This window comes from Heliangelus exortis, chromosome 1 (genome assembly GCF_036169615.1).
Source record: "Heliangelus exortis chromosome 1, bHelExo1.hap1, whole genome shotgun sequence".
NCBI classification, from domain to species: domain Eukaryota; kingdom Metazoa; phylum Chordata; class Aves; order Apodiformes; family Trochilidae; genus Heliangelus; species Heliangelus exortis.
Window position 1 is genome coordinate 76,279,487 of NC_092422.1, and position 15,623 is coordinate 76,295,109.

Sequence of the window (15,623 nt, forward strand, 5' to 3'; positions counted from 1 at the left end):
CTGGGGGGCTGCAGGGAAGGAAGCTGTTTTGTTCAGATTAAAGAGAGATGCAGCTTCCTGATACCATCTGAAATTAGTAGGTATTTTAAGACATTTGTCTCTACTGGTGTTAGCCCTGAACTGACTAGGTGCAAACAAGTTGGGAACCAGGATAAATGTGTATTAGAAATACCACCTGGTTATTTGAAGTAATTCATTTTTCCTCTAATTTACATTTCCCAGGACATTTCACGCTATGCATTAGTGATTCACAACAATGTACATTTACACACAGCAGGAGAAAAATTAATGAATTCCATTACTTCCCTTATTTGGGAGACCTTATCCCTGAGACAGAGCTCCCTCATTTTATTATGCCTTTTGATCTCTGCAGAGTGATCCGTCTTCCCCTTGGCAGAACTGGATAATTCTTGCTAATTTATTATGAATTACATTTATGCACTACGGGCAGGATAAGCCTCATGATTTGTTATTTCTCACACACTCCCCTAAAACCAGGTCAAACCCCACCTACCTGTCCCCCTCAGGTAGGTGTGCACCTCACGTGACAACTGGTGGAGCAGGCTGAGGTAGCACACAGTACACACACATGCAGCAGCCAAACAAGAGGTTTGTGACAGGGAAACGGGGAGAGAGAGCTTCTGAGCCTTCCTTCCCACACCAGGCATCACCTACTGCATGGCACAGCCTGTGCTGGGCAGGAAATCGTGCAAATAAATGATCACAGCTTTTGTCAGGTACGTCATGGTGCCATAGGCCCCACTGGGAGCACTGTCATAGAAAAAGTGGCAAATTCCCGTGGCCGCGTCTTTCTCCAAGATGCTACCCGTAGCCCCAAAGGATTTCTGAAAAGACACAAGCAAAGGAGTACGGAAAGTGAGGCATTTGTGCTTTTTTTACTGGAAGAAAAACCTGCCACATTATGGATGTGCAGTTGTGCCAAATACTCAAAGCAATTATCCTTTCCCTCATGAAAACCTTAATCAGGATTATTATCGGACCCACGTGACTTAGCTGGATCAGTCTAAGCAAATAAGGGACATAAAACAACACAGACTTCTATCCTTTTGGGGGGGAGCAAATTTTATTTTTTTTTATTTTATTTTTTTTTTTTATTTTATTTTATTTTATTTTATTTTATTTTATTTTATTTTATTTTACTCCATTTTACTTTACTCCATTTTACTTTACTCCATTTTACTTTACTCCATTTTACTTTACTCCATTTTACTTTATTTTATTTAGTTAGTTTAATTTTATTTTAATTTATTTCATTTAATTTGACTTCATTTTTTATTTTATTTTTAATTATTATTTACTTATTATTATTTATTTATTATTAATGTTACTTATTTTATTTCACAATTTGAGTATTTTACTCAAATACTGGTAACTCTAATGTCTCGGTAAAGCAAAACTTCGTTCTATGCACTTCAGGGCTTGTTTAGCCACTTCAGTTTTATTCCCTTTAATTTTATTTTCACACAAGTCTTAAATTAGTTTTCCAAATATGTTTCTGGAAGATACCTCAGTGATCTGGTCTTTCTTTGTAGGGGAAAGAACAAGGATAAGATCAAGCTCATCACACACATTAAAAAAGGAGCAGGGGATGATTTGCAAACGCAGAGGCTTCCCCCCGCTGCCCTTTGAACTCACCAGCTCCTGCAGAAAGAGGTCGTTGGCCACGTGCAAGATTCGATCCACGTGGATGATGCCCCCAATGCTGTTCACCTCGATGTCAGAGAGGAAAGTGAGGACAAGAATAGCTTCCACCAGGAGCTGCCTGTACTCAGGCTGGGGGACGTGGTTCAGCACCGACTCCACGTGCACAGCGAACTTGATTTCGCACGGGGTCATCTGGCAAGTTGAAAGGAGGGGAAACAGAAAGGAAATCTGACAAATCCAAAGGACTAGTTCCCCAAACCTACACACACTGAAACATATGCTCATCAGGGTAGCCTGAATAAAGCAAAAAAAAAAAAAAAAAATGTTTGTGTGGCTTTAGCACTTACATAAACTTTTTGTGTCGCCAGGCCCTGATCCTGCAACCAGTTATGCAACTTCCAGAAGGCTGCTCCAGCCCTGCAACCCATCACACACACCTCTGAGTTACATACAGGGCTGCTGATGCTTAGCTGGCAAATTAACTCTTTGCTCCTCATGCTGTGGTCTCACGTGCTCTGCCTTGTAAGGACCACAGAATCATAGAATTGGCTGGGTTGGAAGGGACCTCAGAGATCATCAAGTCCAACCCTTAGATCATCAAGTCCAACCTCTTTCTGGCAAGAGCTGCAAAGCCAAAATTACTGTTGGGTTTTTAAAATAACCACCTGGTTGGAGTGAACACTTTTGCACGCAGAGATACAGCTCTACTGTTTGTAGAGCAGCCTAATTTGCACCGTCAGAGCTGTATGGATGTTCAGTGAAAGGCTGCTGCCTTAGGAGGTTTGTGCTTATTTTGTTTGATTCCTCTAAAGGGCAAAATTAGATACTGTCTGACAGGCTAAAAATATAAGCCTATTTATCCACACAATAGGAATAAATAAAGCTCTCCATTCTTCAAAAAAAAGTTTAAATCTGACAGAAAATTCTAGCTCTTTCCTTCAGCTGCTACCACCATTCCTCAAAATAAAGGGAAAACAGAGACAAATCTGAGTAAACCAGACAGGCTAACAGTCTCAGGCACACAAGCACCTCTCTTGGCTGATGGATCACTGTTCACTAGAGTTTGTTTTCTATATGTGAATTTAAAACTTGCCAGAGTGCCTAAAGACAGAGTTGCAATCCAACTAAGCAGAAAAAATGTAAGGCATGTTTATGGATTTAAAGAGTCAAAGCTTTGGTTAGAAACAATCTTCCTTAATCGGTATTTACTTGAGTCTGTGATGCCAAAATACACTGGCTGCTGTTGCAGCAGATTAAAAGAAAAAGTGGCAAGCAACATGTCTGCTCCATTCCAACAAAACTACACTTCCCCCACACCCTGCCCCAAGGATTGACATCAGTCACCCTCTGGTGACTGCTCCCTGGGCACAAAGGGTCAGGGAAGGTGTGTGGAAGGCAGGCTCAGCAGAGAGGAAAATCTGTCACAAACCTGCTCCCAGACCTGCCTGGCAGGAATGGACTTTACAGCCTCAGGAAAACTGGTGGAGATTCTGGGGCAAGGTCTGGATCTTCTAACCTTCTTAAAATCAAATGTCTGCAACAGCAGACCTGCTGCATTTTACACTGTCAAACAAAACATTCAGTAACAGGGCTGGAAAATTGCTAGCTTTTTACTGTACCTCTTTGGTGGTTGAAGAAGGAAGGACATATCCATCAATGGACAGACCGTGGCACTGAAACAATAATTTGACAATTAACAGAAATTAACACTTCTTGCAAATAAATCTGAGGGTTCTCTGCTCTAAGCCAGTATGTAACAACTTTCAGATAAGAAAAAAAAGAAAGGAAACAAAACAAAACATACAAAAAAACCCAAGCCAAAATAAAACAAAAAGCCCCAAACGGACAACCAAATGGCCCCAACCAAAAAGAACAACAGCTGTTAAAATACTGTTTCACTTTTGCTGAAGAAGTTATTACATAACTTGGCAAACATGAGAAATAGCCTAACCAAACACGAAGTGTGCTCTTTCCCAGTCCAGCTGCTGAAGGAGAGGAAAATACTTAAGAACACACAATGCAGGAAAAGAAATCAGTGAGAACATTCTGTGGGAAAGGATGTAGAGGTAAAAGATATTGCAAAAGCATACTAACAGACCATGGAACTGAGAACATTTATTTTTCATTTTTGCTAAAACAACATATAGTTAAATGTATAGATCTAGGGCACCACAGCTCAAGGATGTCAATATGTTGTGGTCCTTGGACAAGGGCCACCAACAGTGGGGGAGAAGTGGGATTAGAAATACCAAGTGGTATATAAGAAAAGTGTGACAAAACCTAAATGGTGAGAAGGCAGGCTAAGGAGTGCCACATCTGGGTACCCGAGATACAAAAACACACCAAGAAGAAGAGACAGATTTTATCAGCAGTCCAAAGAGAGTTTAAGAATTAAATAATGATGACCACTTAAATAAACACAATTTATAACCGGAAAAACATTCAAATACTCCCAGCTATTACATTAGGCCAGGACACAAGTGATGGTCATTCTGAAAGATCCCATTAGCAAGTAGCCACAAGGTCATATACAGCTTGTCTTGGCTGACAGCTTCAGCTAAGTGATTTTAAGACAAACAAAATCAACTCTAGCTGGTGATGCACTTTTTCCCTACTGTGCAGGCACAAACAGCTCAGTGCTGCAAGGTGCTGAATGCTGGGTTTCATCCAGCAAAGCAGAACAGGTGCATAATCACTTTGAAATGAGTAAAAATTAATAATTCCCCTCTCCTCCTTCTTGGAGAGCTGCTTCAATACATTTGCATGCTCCAAATCTCCAAGGTGCTGGCAAGGACTTGCTTTTCATTTAAAAATGAACAAATAAACAAACAAACAAAAAAAAACCCGTTCAGAAGAGCCAGCAAGAGATATCAAAGACATTTTTTGGGGCGAGGCAGAGCCGTTTCCTACTTCACTGCTCTCCGCCTTTCCGAACTGGAAAGCAGGGGCTGCACCGCAGCGCTCCTCAGTGGCACTGACCGCAAATTGCACCGAGCTATGGACAACGCAAACCAGCTCAGCCGAAATTCAGCGCCAGAAGCAGTTTCAGAGAAAAACACCCTTTCAAACGAGCATGAGAACTCACGTTAATGGAGCCTTTTTACGTTCAAGAGACTCCCTCCTGCTAACCATTCTCGTTTCCACCAATCTTCCAGCCGAAGACCAACATTAACTCCTGGCAACACTGCCCCTGGACCACCTCCCCAAGTTACTGTACAGCTTCCTGCTTTCCATAGCTGTCACCTTACCTTCTGGAGAATTTTCCACACTTTCTCATAAAAGCCAACAGGGACTCTGTTGATAGCACCATCCAGCCTCCTCCTGCGCAGCCACTGCCCTTTGCGGTCCCCCCAGCTTGTCTCTCCCCTGGAGCCACTGGGAGAAGTACTGGTGGGAGATGATGGAGTGCTGCTCCTCTGTAAGAAACAATAAAGCCTTGCTTAGCTGCTTTCTACAGCCCCAAATGCTACTCCTGGTGAATACATCATTCTGTGGCAATGCTGCCTCAGAGCCAGAATAAAAAAATACAGGCCATGATTACATACAAGATGATGAAGCAGGATTGAACCCTTTTTCTCCCCTTCACAGTAAGCCTGAGGCTTCTCCAGTACTTCCATCATTTCTTGACAAAATAGGCAAGCAGTTCAATGAGGCATAACCCAGCCAACTTTGCTGTTAGGTTCAATACAAGGCATGATTATTTTAACAAGTATGAGCTGGCAGCCAGGGAAGTGTCACCGGTGTGCAAGATTTTGGGATTTACAGGTAGGTTTGACTCAATCATAGTTTGGGCTGAATGTCCTAAGAGTCCACGTGTCCAGCAAGAAAAGTGCTCTCTGCAGAAAAGCTCCATTAAAATAAGTAGAATAAAACAACATGCCTGCTTTTAAGTATCACTCTTGGTTCCTTTATTGTCACTATTGCTCTGTTACATTACTCCACCAGACCTGGAGTCTAAATCAGTCAGCAAATCACCAATGTGGTGCCACTACCAACAAATTCTTATTCCCATATCCACACACGCATCCTGCCTTCTCTTTTCACTCCCAGAGACTGACAGGAGACAGTCTGTGCTCTTCTGATTCCTAACTCCTTTTTGTATGCACTTCTTACTTTCAGCCCAAGAAGGCCTTCACTTACAGCCTCATCTCAAACCTCATCATCTCTGGGTCAGAAATCACCTGAACGAAGTACAGGGGAAGGAGGCAAATAAGACCAAAAACTGCACGATTGCAAAAGTTAGGTTCACTGACTCTACACAGCCAAGCTCTGCAAAAAGACCAGCAAGTGACAACAGTCCACTTCCACTGCTACTGGTGTCAGTGAGGCAGAGGTGGTGTTCCCTTGATGGCATGATGCATGGTATTCCTTTCCACTGCACACTGAGACAGACAAATTCCTCCACCCTGCTGATCAGTGCCAGGAGATGCAGGAGGTCAGCAGCAGCGTGGGTGCCAAAGTAGAGAAATCCATCTATATCCAATAATTAATCCAGCTACTAAGTGGCTCAGAGAAGGAAAGGCCTCACTGAACAGTTCTGTGCACTTTGAAGAAGCACACAGTTGAATCCTGCCTTTCTGCACCAGTGTGGAGGCAGAGAGAGGCAGCAGTAACCTGGGACCTGTCAGCCCAGACCATGGGGCTGGTGCTGCTCTGCAGTTGCCTCTTTAGGTCACCTGTGCCACCAGTATCAAGTCTGCAGGTGCAGAGAACCACAAATCATAAAAGACAGTATGAAGTGCAAACCTTCCTTCTCTTCATGACTGATTTGGAGCCCCAGTTTTACTTTAACTTGCTGAGGTTTCTCTTGGCAAAGTATTAAAAAAATTATCTTCCTTCTTAACAGTGAAAGCTTAAAAAGAGCTACAGTTCTCTGCCTTGCAAGATGATCACATCCTGAGGAGCTACCCCATGCCCTTAAACCCCCTCTCTCAGCAACCTGAAGCTTTTCTGTGTTCATTATTGTCCACAGACTGCCAGCATTTATCAGTGCTGTTATTTTTAAATACTGATGACACTTGTAACATAATTCACCATCTGGTAACTAAATCTGCAATAGCATTTCATCTGCTACAACTGCTTAAGCTTCAGAAGAACTAAGTAGATCTAAATGCAAGAATCAAATTCTACTAGAAATTTACTAGTGAGAATTGGTTCCCAATGCAGATAAGCAAAACAAAAAAGTAGGGTTTGAAAACAAGTTTTTACACTAAAGAAGCCACATTAGGTGTCTAGAGCCCTTGCACACACACACGGGGTGAGAGTTGCAGACAGAGTGTAATCATGGAAGGAAACATGCTGCTGGAGATGGAGTGGCTGTCATGAAAGAACTACAAAACAAAAGCAGACACCAACACGTCAGACAGCCATGGCAGAACAGGATGCAAACAAGGTTAAACAATCCATCCATGAAGAGACAAGAAATGTAAGAGTAGGAGTTTGCTCAGGTACTTAAGGGTAAAAGTGTGACAGTCCCTGGACTCTTCCAGTACTGTATTCCAGTTGACTTCAGTGTAGCTGCTGCCGATTCTGAGGATCACCATAAGGCAGACTCCTCCTGCTCTGTTGTGGTGGAGCCACAAGCTGCCCATGACATCCACTGAGCTTCAACCATGGAGCACAAACTACCACAGCTTAAGACACATGCAAAAGTCCCGCTGTGACTCAGGGCCAGGAAAAAAAACCAAGCTCCCCACTTCCATTCCACATCCGATGCAATGTCAGCAGCTTCTCTTTGCACAAGGAAGGTTATCTTGCTACAAAAAGTCTGTGAGCTGCCAGCAGGATGGGCAGCATTAAATGAAAAGCTGCAAGGCCAAACTTTTGCTGAAATGTGGGTTCAGCACTGCAGACTTGCAGCACTCTCCTGTAATTGTCCACTTCAAGGTGTGCCTCCTATTATGTATTAATGGTTCAGACCCTGGCAAGGGCCTGATGTGCAGAAACAATGGCAGCAAATGAGAGAGTTGCTCAGCACTTGCAGTCTGGTGCAAAGAGATGTTAGTACAAGTACTTGGAATGTTTCTTGTAACACAAAGTTGGTTCTTCTTCCCCACCTCCACCAAAATGACATTATATTAGTATTTAGCAAATTACGCAGAAAACGCAGTACACGTATCAGGAAGCAGCGTAAGTGGAAAGGTGGGGGTAACAAAAATAAAACCAGCCAATAGCCTCCTCAACTAAATGCAGGTTTGCAAAAAAAAGCAACGCGGGAAACACCTTTCCAACCTCACTGAACCTTGGAGTGTTTCAGCTCAGGGCCACCTCTGCATTTATAACTATATCCTGCTGCCACCTAGTGCCTTGTCTCTCCTCCTTCCTGGAAAGGCCCTGAAATCAGATCCCATGCTAAGGCTGTGAGCTCTCCTTCAGACTGAACCCCCAAAGTCACTCTGGGGATGGTGGAAAGCAGCCAGCAGCACCTTGACAGCCACAGCCTTACCCCGAGGCTCAGCCACAACCATGGTGGGGCTGTGGGTAGGCTCAAATGTGGTAACCACGTCTTGTGAGATGGACATGGCATGTGACACAGGTCCCTGTGCTGCCCTGTCTCCTCTTGTCCCACCAAGGGTCATCAACTGATCTTTCCTATCCCCATCATATGGTCCGTGTCAAGACCATGTAGAAATGCCACTCCCTTCTGAGGGCTTTCAAACACAGGCTCATCGAGCAAAATCTGTTTCATACAAAGGCAAACATCACATACTTCCTGAAAAACTTGCAAAAATGGCCTCAGATGAAATGAATTAGGCTTGACAAGCTCTTGGAAGAGAGTCTTTTCAAAACATGTTTCTAATACAGAATCACAGCATGGTTTGGGCTGATGGGGACTTAACCATCTAGTTCAACCTCCTTGACATGGGCAGGGACATCTTCCACTAGATCAGGTTGCTCAAAGCCCCATTCAACCTAACTTTGAACACTTCCAATGATAGGTACCTGCTACCAGTCTCATGCTGCTACCTGCTACCATGGCTAACCATTCTCATCTTAAAAAAATCTCCTCTTCATGTGCAATCCAAACCTACCTTCTTTCACTTTAAATCCACTGCCCCTTGTCCTGTCATAACAGGCCTTGGAAAAAGTCTCCACCTTTGTATCCTGAAACTCCCTTTGTATCCTGAAAGACCACAACAACATCTCCCTAGAGCCTTCTTCAGGCTGAACAGCCCAGATTGCATAATATGAAGCTATTTATTTTTATAAATGTGTTTTTCTTCATCACTACCTTCCTACTTGTATAGAGCAAGATAAACCTGCTAATAGAAATGGTAAAAAAGGGGAATCAAAACCACACATAACAAAGCCATCAGCCACATTCATTCACAGTATTTTGGAGGTATTTTGTCCATATGCTTGGCTGCTGTGTACTTTAACATCCTGAACTTAAATATATATATATATATGTATATATATATATATTATATCAGTAGTTATCCTCCATTCCTGAAGAAAGAAATCAGGAAGAAAATAAACCAATATTTCTTTTCCAAGTGTATCTTTTGTACAAGGCATTTGGACCACATTAGCAACTTGTACAGGGTACAAAAACGAACACTGATTAGACAGAAGATTCTGCTTGTACATCTGACTTTCCTTAGCTAATGATGATTAAAGACCCAATGCCATGAATGCATTAGAGTTTGTTCAAGTTCTTCTACATTTGGCATGAGAAACAAGAACAAAAAGGGAAGTAAGTTTTTGGAGGAAACATCACTTTGCTGCTTTCTATTCGGTGATCAGCTTTAAATGAATCATCCTTTGAAAACTTCTGCCATTTACCAAGAATCTCTTTGATATTAAAGATGGTCCCTGACAACTAGCACACAGAAATCTTACATAATACAGTACCACAAGAGCTGTATTTCCTGATGAGCATTGATGGAAAACCCTCACCTGCTTTATCTCACTCTTCAATTTAGTAATACCACTTCTTTCTGTTTTGGTTGCTCCAGAATGACCCATTTCATGAATAGAAATTGCAGGGCTCGATGAAGAGGAATCTACAGGCCGCACTAAAAGGATCAAATGGACATTTTAAAAATTCTAAGCGGTAGAAAAACAGATGGGATTTTATCTAGAAGTTAAAGTAGTTAAATCCATTCAAAAGTGTACCATGCTCTTGGTGGCAGCATCTTTTCAAATCACATCAACACTTCAAAGCTGACAGCATCAAGTCAGGGACCTAGATCCATACTTCAATATTAGGAACTGATTTTCCATAATTCTGAGCAATCGTAGCTTCAAAAGACATCAGAGTTGCAATGTGTCTGTGAGGGCTAAAGAACAAAGCTGGCAGACAGCTGAACTCAGTAATACCTGGGCATCACAGACATGCTCCTTGAGGGCAGGTTAGAAATGCCTTTTTGTCTTTAGACAGGCCTCATGCCATGTCTTCATTCTGGTCACATAAAATTCTGTCATTACAGAAGTCTGCCTTCGTATCACTGAAAACATGAAAACCTTATTTCAGTGCAGGACAGATTCCATCATAGGTGTTTTGTTTACTCCACAGCAGATATACACAGGTACTGGCCACCCATGAAACATACATCACCTATATCTGTATTTTACATGGCAAGAGAGCAGATTCCGACTTACAAGACAATCTAACTTTGTATTTACACTCTTCACTTAACATATACAAGTACTCAAATGGACAACTTACAGCTTCTTTCCACACCAAACTCTTTTCCACTGAGAATATGGTGTAGGAGATTTTTCATATCAAAGGGACTCAGATTCATCAAACTCTCTGAAGCTTCTTCACCTAGTTAAGACAAAACAAACCAACCAAACAAAAAAAGATGATCATCACTATAGCTTGCTTTATAGGTTGTTTTCTTAAGAGAACTGCTGACTGAAAGAAGCTCAAGTCGTATTTCCATTGTGGCTAGTGCTTTCTTAAAGAAATATTCATATGTAGAGTCACATTTAAAAGAAAATTAATTTTAAGACTAAACAACAAACCGCATGGAAATCTCACTGAAACTGGCAATGAAAAAACAGCTGTTGCTTTGTAGAGCAAGATTGCCTGGAAAGGCATTACAGACATTTCCTGACAGCTGATGACATGCAGATCTGAATTACAGAGCCAGAGTTATCCCATAAAGAAACAGATGCATGTAGAGGGCTTTAGTTTTATTGCATTAAAGGATCATACTTGTTAAATGAGAGATAGGATATCTATATATTTGTACATATATATGACATATAGCACATACATACACATAAACACACGTATGTATGCAGACAAATCCCCCATAGAAAAACATGGAAAAGGCAGCCAGGAAGGTGAGGTCAGAGTAGAAAGCAGCTGGCATTTAAGGCTAAGGGCTAAGGAATAACAAAAGGGATGCCAAGAAAGAGAGGACATGGAGCTACTAGAGAGTGTCCAGAGGAGGGCCTCATAAAGTTGGTGAAAGATTTAGAGGGAAAGCCTTATGAGGAGCAGCAAAAGGCACTTGGTCTGTTCAGCCTGGGGAAGAGGAGACTGAGGGGAGACCTCATCCCAGGCTACTGCTTCCTCACTAGGGAAGGAGGAGGAGCAGGTGCTGAACTCTTCTCTCTGTGGACTGACAATAGGACTGGTAGGGAGGATGGTAGGGAATGGTAGGGAGATGTGCTGGGGAAAGCTTAGGTTAGACACAAGTTTTTCACTCAGAGGGTGGTCAAGCAGTGGAACAGGCTCCCCAGGGAAGCAGTTATGGCACCAAGACTGCCTGAGTTCAAGAAGCATTTGGATGATGCTCTCAGACACATGGGGTGATCCTTGGGGTGCCCTACACAGAGACAGGAGTTGGCAGATTCTATGATTCACTGTCAGTAAAGCAGCTTCTGCTACACAGCTAAACCTTTGGGGGAAATAGGTGCAAAATCTTGCAAGAAACAGAACTAGAAGTTAGGGGGTGCTATGGCACTGGAAAGAGTAACGAGTTAAACCACAAAAACATGGCCCAGATCATGCTCCTAAGCACCAGCATTGGATGATACACATTTACTTGATTACTTTTCATGACTGCTCTTTTTCAGAATTTCAACCCCTTTAAATTCTTCAGTGATTTTTTCAGACCTCTCTTCAGTCATGATTCCTCTCTGGTTTCACTTTTTTCTTCCAAAATAAGTTTTAAAATATTTTTGCCTTGCCCTGCTTGTTTGTTACTTAATTCTCTTTTTATTGTATGTATTTTACTTATATGCATCTTGGGAGTCCTGTAAGAAGTCTTTATTGACCTCATGGCAAAATAACATACCACTATAGCTGAAATGTAAACAGTAAATACTTTCCAACTGAGCATATTCCAGAGGAGAAGGTTTGCACATAAAAGGAAGAAGAACAGAAGTTAATTTGAATAAAAACTACCAGAACTATAAATTTAGGCTCAAATATTCAGAAGACACCTAAGGTCCTAGCTCTCATTGACAATAGTGGCACTGGGTCCCTAAATACACACACATTTGATGGCCTGGGTTTTAAGCTCTCACTGAAACTTGGGGGACTTCAATATTTAATATCCACTTAGGTTTGAGTAACTAAGGGATGGGGGTGGAATCTTTCATTAAGTCAAAAAGAGAAGTTATTTTTAAAGTTTGCAACTGTGCATGATTCATGAAGTTAATAATAGGATTTAATGCATATAAATGAAAAATCAACCACGGGGGTTTAGCAGAAATAACATCATAAGTATCCTTATGGTAAAACTGCCCTTACCTGAGCATTTTAGACTCCGAGCCAGCTCAGTGGCCATCACCTGAATGATCAGACCAATGCGGAGCCTGAGCATCTCCACAAAGAGACTGGGCTGGGACCGCACATACATCGCCAAGTACATAATTATTTCCTGTAAGGACAAATCCATAAGGGCACCCATTCAGAGTGGGTCATCTTGGTTCCACCAGTCACAGAGGAAAACAAACTGGAGTCATGTTGGGCACAGCTGTTAGAACCTTTTTTACACCTGCTCCATACCTGTGTCAGGACTGCAATGCTTATGTCTTGGCCACTTGCTTCATAAATAAGATCTGTGAGCTCCTCTGGAGGCAGTGGGCTGCAAGAATGCAAACCACAGTCAGTAGTAAATTTGGGTGCCTGCTATTAACCTCTTGAACAAGCACAACAACTAAGCCACCCAGCAACACCTCTGCACCACCACCAAAGGTGCCTACAATTCTGCCAGGGTGGCTACAATTCCATCTGAACGTGAGGAGCAAGTTTTAAAACAAGATGGTAGATGCAGAACAGTACCAGCAGGAAGGTGCAGGGACAGAATGCTTCTGTAACTGGGGCAGAGCTTTGACTTACGTGGTAATGATTTTTTCCCGGGGTTCTGGTGGCAGGCCCACTGTAAGTTGCTTGTGGTGTGACAGAAGGTCTGTGCATGCCTATTATAATGTGACAGAAAGAAAGAGACCTTTCTCTGAGTCATGCGAAAGTGATAAACCTTTTAATTCCCCAAAATTAAGCTTTTCTTTAGTGATTTTTAAGTGCATTTCTATTAATTGGCAGATGCAGATTCAGCAGAATGCTGTTAACCCGTTGCCAAAGATCCCTTGAGGTCGTCTGGGTTATGAGAGCCTGCCCAGGCTGAAACCCTGCTTCCCTGCTCTGCAAAATCAGCAACATCATGACTAGGGACTCCAGTGAGGCTGGCAGATCAGTAAAGGACTTTATCTTTCATCATAAGATAAAGGTTAGTTCATTAGTTAAGAAAAAAACCCAAACATTCTCAATCAATGAAAACCTCCTTGGTGTATTAACATATCTTGTAAAAATATATCTTTAAAATATTTATCTCTTAAAACCCCAACAAATACAGAACATGGTGCCTTACATTCCTGAATTAGCCATATTCTGAAATTGGTGCTTCCTCCAGTGTTTTACCCTTTTATATCAACCTCCTTCAGAGGTGAATGTTCAGGTTACCTGTTCTAGCATCCTGAATCAAAGACCTCACAGAGCAATGCTGCTCTGATTTCGAGCAGTCTATTTTTCCTAATGTGGGACAAAACCTATCTTCTCTACCCTCTTCCTCCCCAGCTCAAGTATTGGGGAGTCAGTATCTTCACTGTGAAGTCAGTATCTTCACAATTTAACATACACAGCTTTTTGTGAGCATGCCTGTACTGCTTGTCCATCATGTCCTGAGGTCAGAAAAGGCTGGGCTTAGTGAAGCACCATGCATGGCAACTATCACAAATTGCTCCCTGCAGATATGACTGTCATTAAAAAAGCTGTGTCATTAAAATACCTTAGGTGTGACAATCAAATCTTTGAAAATGGCCAGGAACTAGAGAAATATGCAGGTGTAAGTAGGAAATTAAAGAAATATTTGAGAGGAACCTTTTTTTAATGTTCAAAATCAAATCTGTACCCTTACAGTGGCTCTTTCTTGCTAGCATTAAATAACCAAAGCTATTTTAATGCCTCTGTACATTAACAACCACTCACATGGCAGAATGTCTGCCCAATGGGACAGGTATTGGCAGGTCACATTTTAGCATCATTTTTAGCACCATGACACACTGGTCCTCCTGAAGTGTTCACAGTAGCAATAGACAATTAGCAATGACAACTGCAGTTTTCAAAGCACATAATTAAGCTTCTCTGATAAACATATGAAATTAAGGCTTCACAATAATTTACAGTATGACATTCTCAGTTCATGCTGACATCAGCATAGTTAGAAGTGCAGATGAAAGGTAAAGAATTAGTAAGATTTTAGATTGGAAATCAACCGATGTTTATGTGAAGTAAGAGGAGAAGGAGGTAAGCACAAGCCTCACTAGTTTTATCTCTTGTTTTTAGGCAGGAAACTGAATGGGCATTATTTATATTTCATACCTCAGCCAGGACCTCCACTCTCTTTTTGAGTATACCAGAAATGTATCTGATCAAGCCCCACTCCTGGTTGAGGCCTGCCTCTCTGTAGAGCTCATTGAGAAGGCAATGAACAGTGACCCCACACTGCCCATCCAGCTCTGTGTCCCAGTCAGCACCTCTGCCAGAAAAAGAGAGAGAAGGGAATTTTCATCAGCTAAAACACTAGGCTGCTTAACCTTACCACACACTGAGAAGCTGGATTTGGATTATCAGTTGTATGTAGACAAAACCTCTTGATACCAGGAACTTCCATGTTAACTTGAGCACTCACTTAGCCATGAGCCTGGGATTTCAGAGCAGTCACACAAGGGATTTCCCACCAAAGTTTAAACAGAGTGTGAAAAAAGTTTTCTGGAGGAATGCTCCATGTGGTGCTTTTTCAGAGCACAATTCAGAAGTCTTCAGTACTGCTGAGAACTGCACCTGTATTTTAGATGCTGCAGGGGGCTGGGGGGCTCTAAAATATTTTTGCCCTGGCTCTTTCTTACTATTAACTAAGCTTCCATGATCCTTATGCCATTACTGAAAAAGCAAAGGAGAATTTTTTTCCTCTCCTAGTTTTAAAACTCACTGCATTACAGCTTCCTGTTGACAAGGTTTCCAAGTGTCACAGAATGATCTTTGAACTCCCGTAGAGTAACAGAATCTTCCAGAAGTCCACCTGCCTACCCAACAGAGACTCCCAAGTGAAACAAGTTGAAGGAAAGGAACAAAGGGTGCTACATGCAGTTAAAACAACAAAATTACTTTTTTTTTCAGGATTCCTTCTGCTCTTCTAAGAGAAGCTGCTGAACATTCTGCTTGGGAAAAAATGATCAACAAAGAAGTCCTCACAGAAAAAAAGCTAAAATAGACAAAAACGCAATGCCTGTAGCAGTAAGGAAGATCATCTGTGATTAAGACATGCTTGACTTTGCACCCAGAACTAATGTCCTTCCAGATTTCAGCAGTATTTTTCTGCACAGGTACGAAAAAGCCCAATAAATGCATTTATCAGATGATTCAATTGGTTTGTATTTGCATTTTTTCCCCATCAAACCTATTAAATACAAGTTGTTTACTAAGTCTAGCAGCT

At 41.9% G+C, this 15,623-nt stretch overlaps 1 protein-coding gene across 3 annotated transcripts in view; it reads right to left on the minus strand.

The window, feature by feature from the left end:
* Positions 1-302: 302 nt before the first annotated feature.
* The window catches only part of PHKA2 (phosphorylase kinase regulatory subunit alpha 2), a 44,425-nt gene continuing 29,104 nt past the window's right edge, over positions 303-15,623 (minus strand). For all 3 annotated transcript variants that reach the window (XM_071749262.1, XM_071749272.1, XM_071749280.1), the window contains 10 exons: positions 14,510-14,666; positions 12,971-13,050; positions 12,638-12,716; positions 12,380-12,509; positions 10,337-10,438; positions 9,565-9,683; positions 4,914-5,081; positions 3,285-3,338; positions 1,657-1,857; positions 303-845 (listed from right to left, as the gene is read on the minus strand). In XM_071749262.1, coding sequence (XP_071605363.1) covers positions 672-845; positions 1,657-1,857; positions 3,285-3,338; positions 4,914-5,081; positions 9,565-9,683; positions 10,337-10,438; positions 12,380-12,509; positions 12,638-12,716; positions 12,971-13,050; positions 14,510-14,666 — 1,264 coding nt within the window. In that variant the 3' untranslated portion in view covers positions 303-671. The remainder of the gene's footprint in view (positions 846-1,656; positions 1,858-3,284; positions 3,339-4,913; positions 5,082-9,564; positions 9,684-10,336; positions 10,439-12,379; positions 12,510-12,637; positions 12,717-12,970; positions 13,051-14,509; positions 14,667-15,623) is intronic.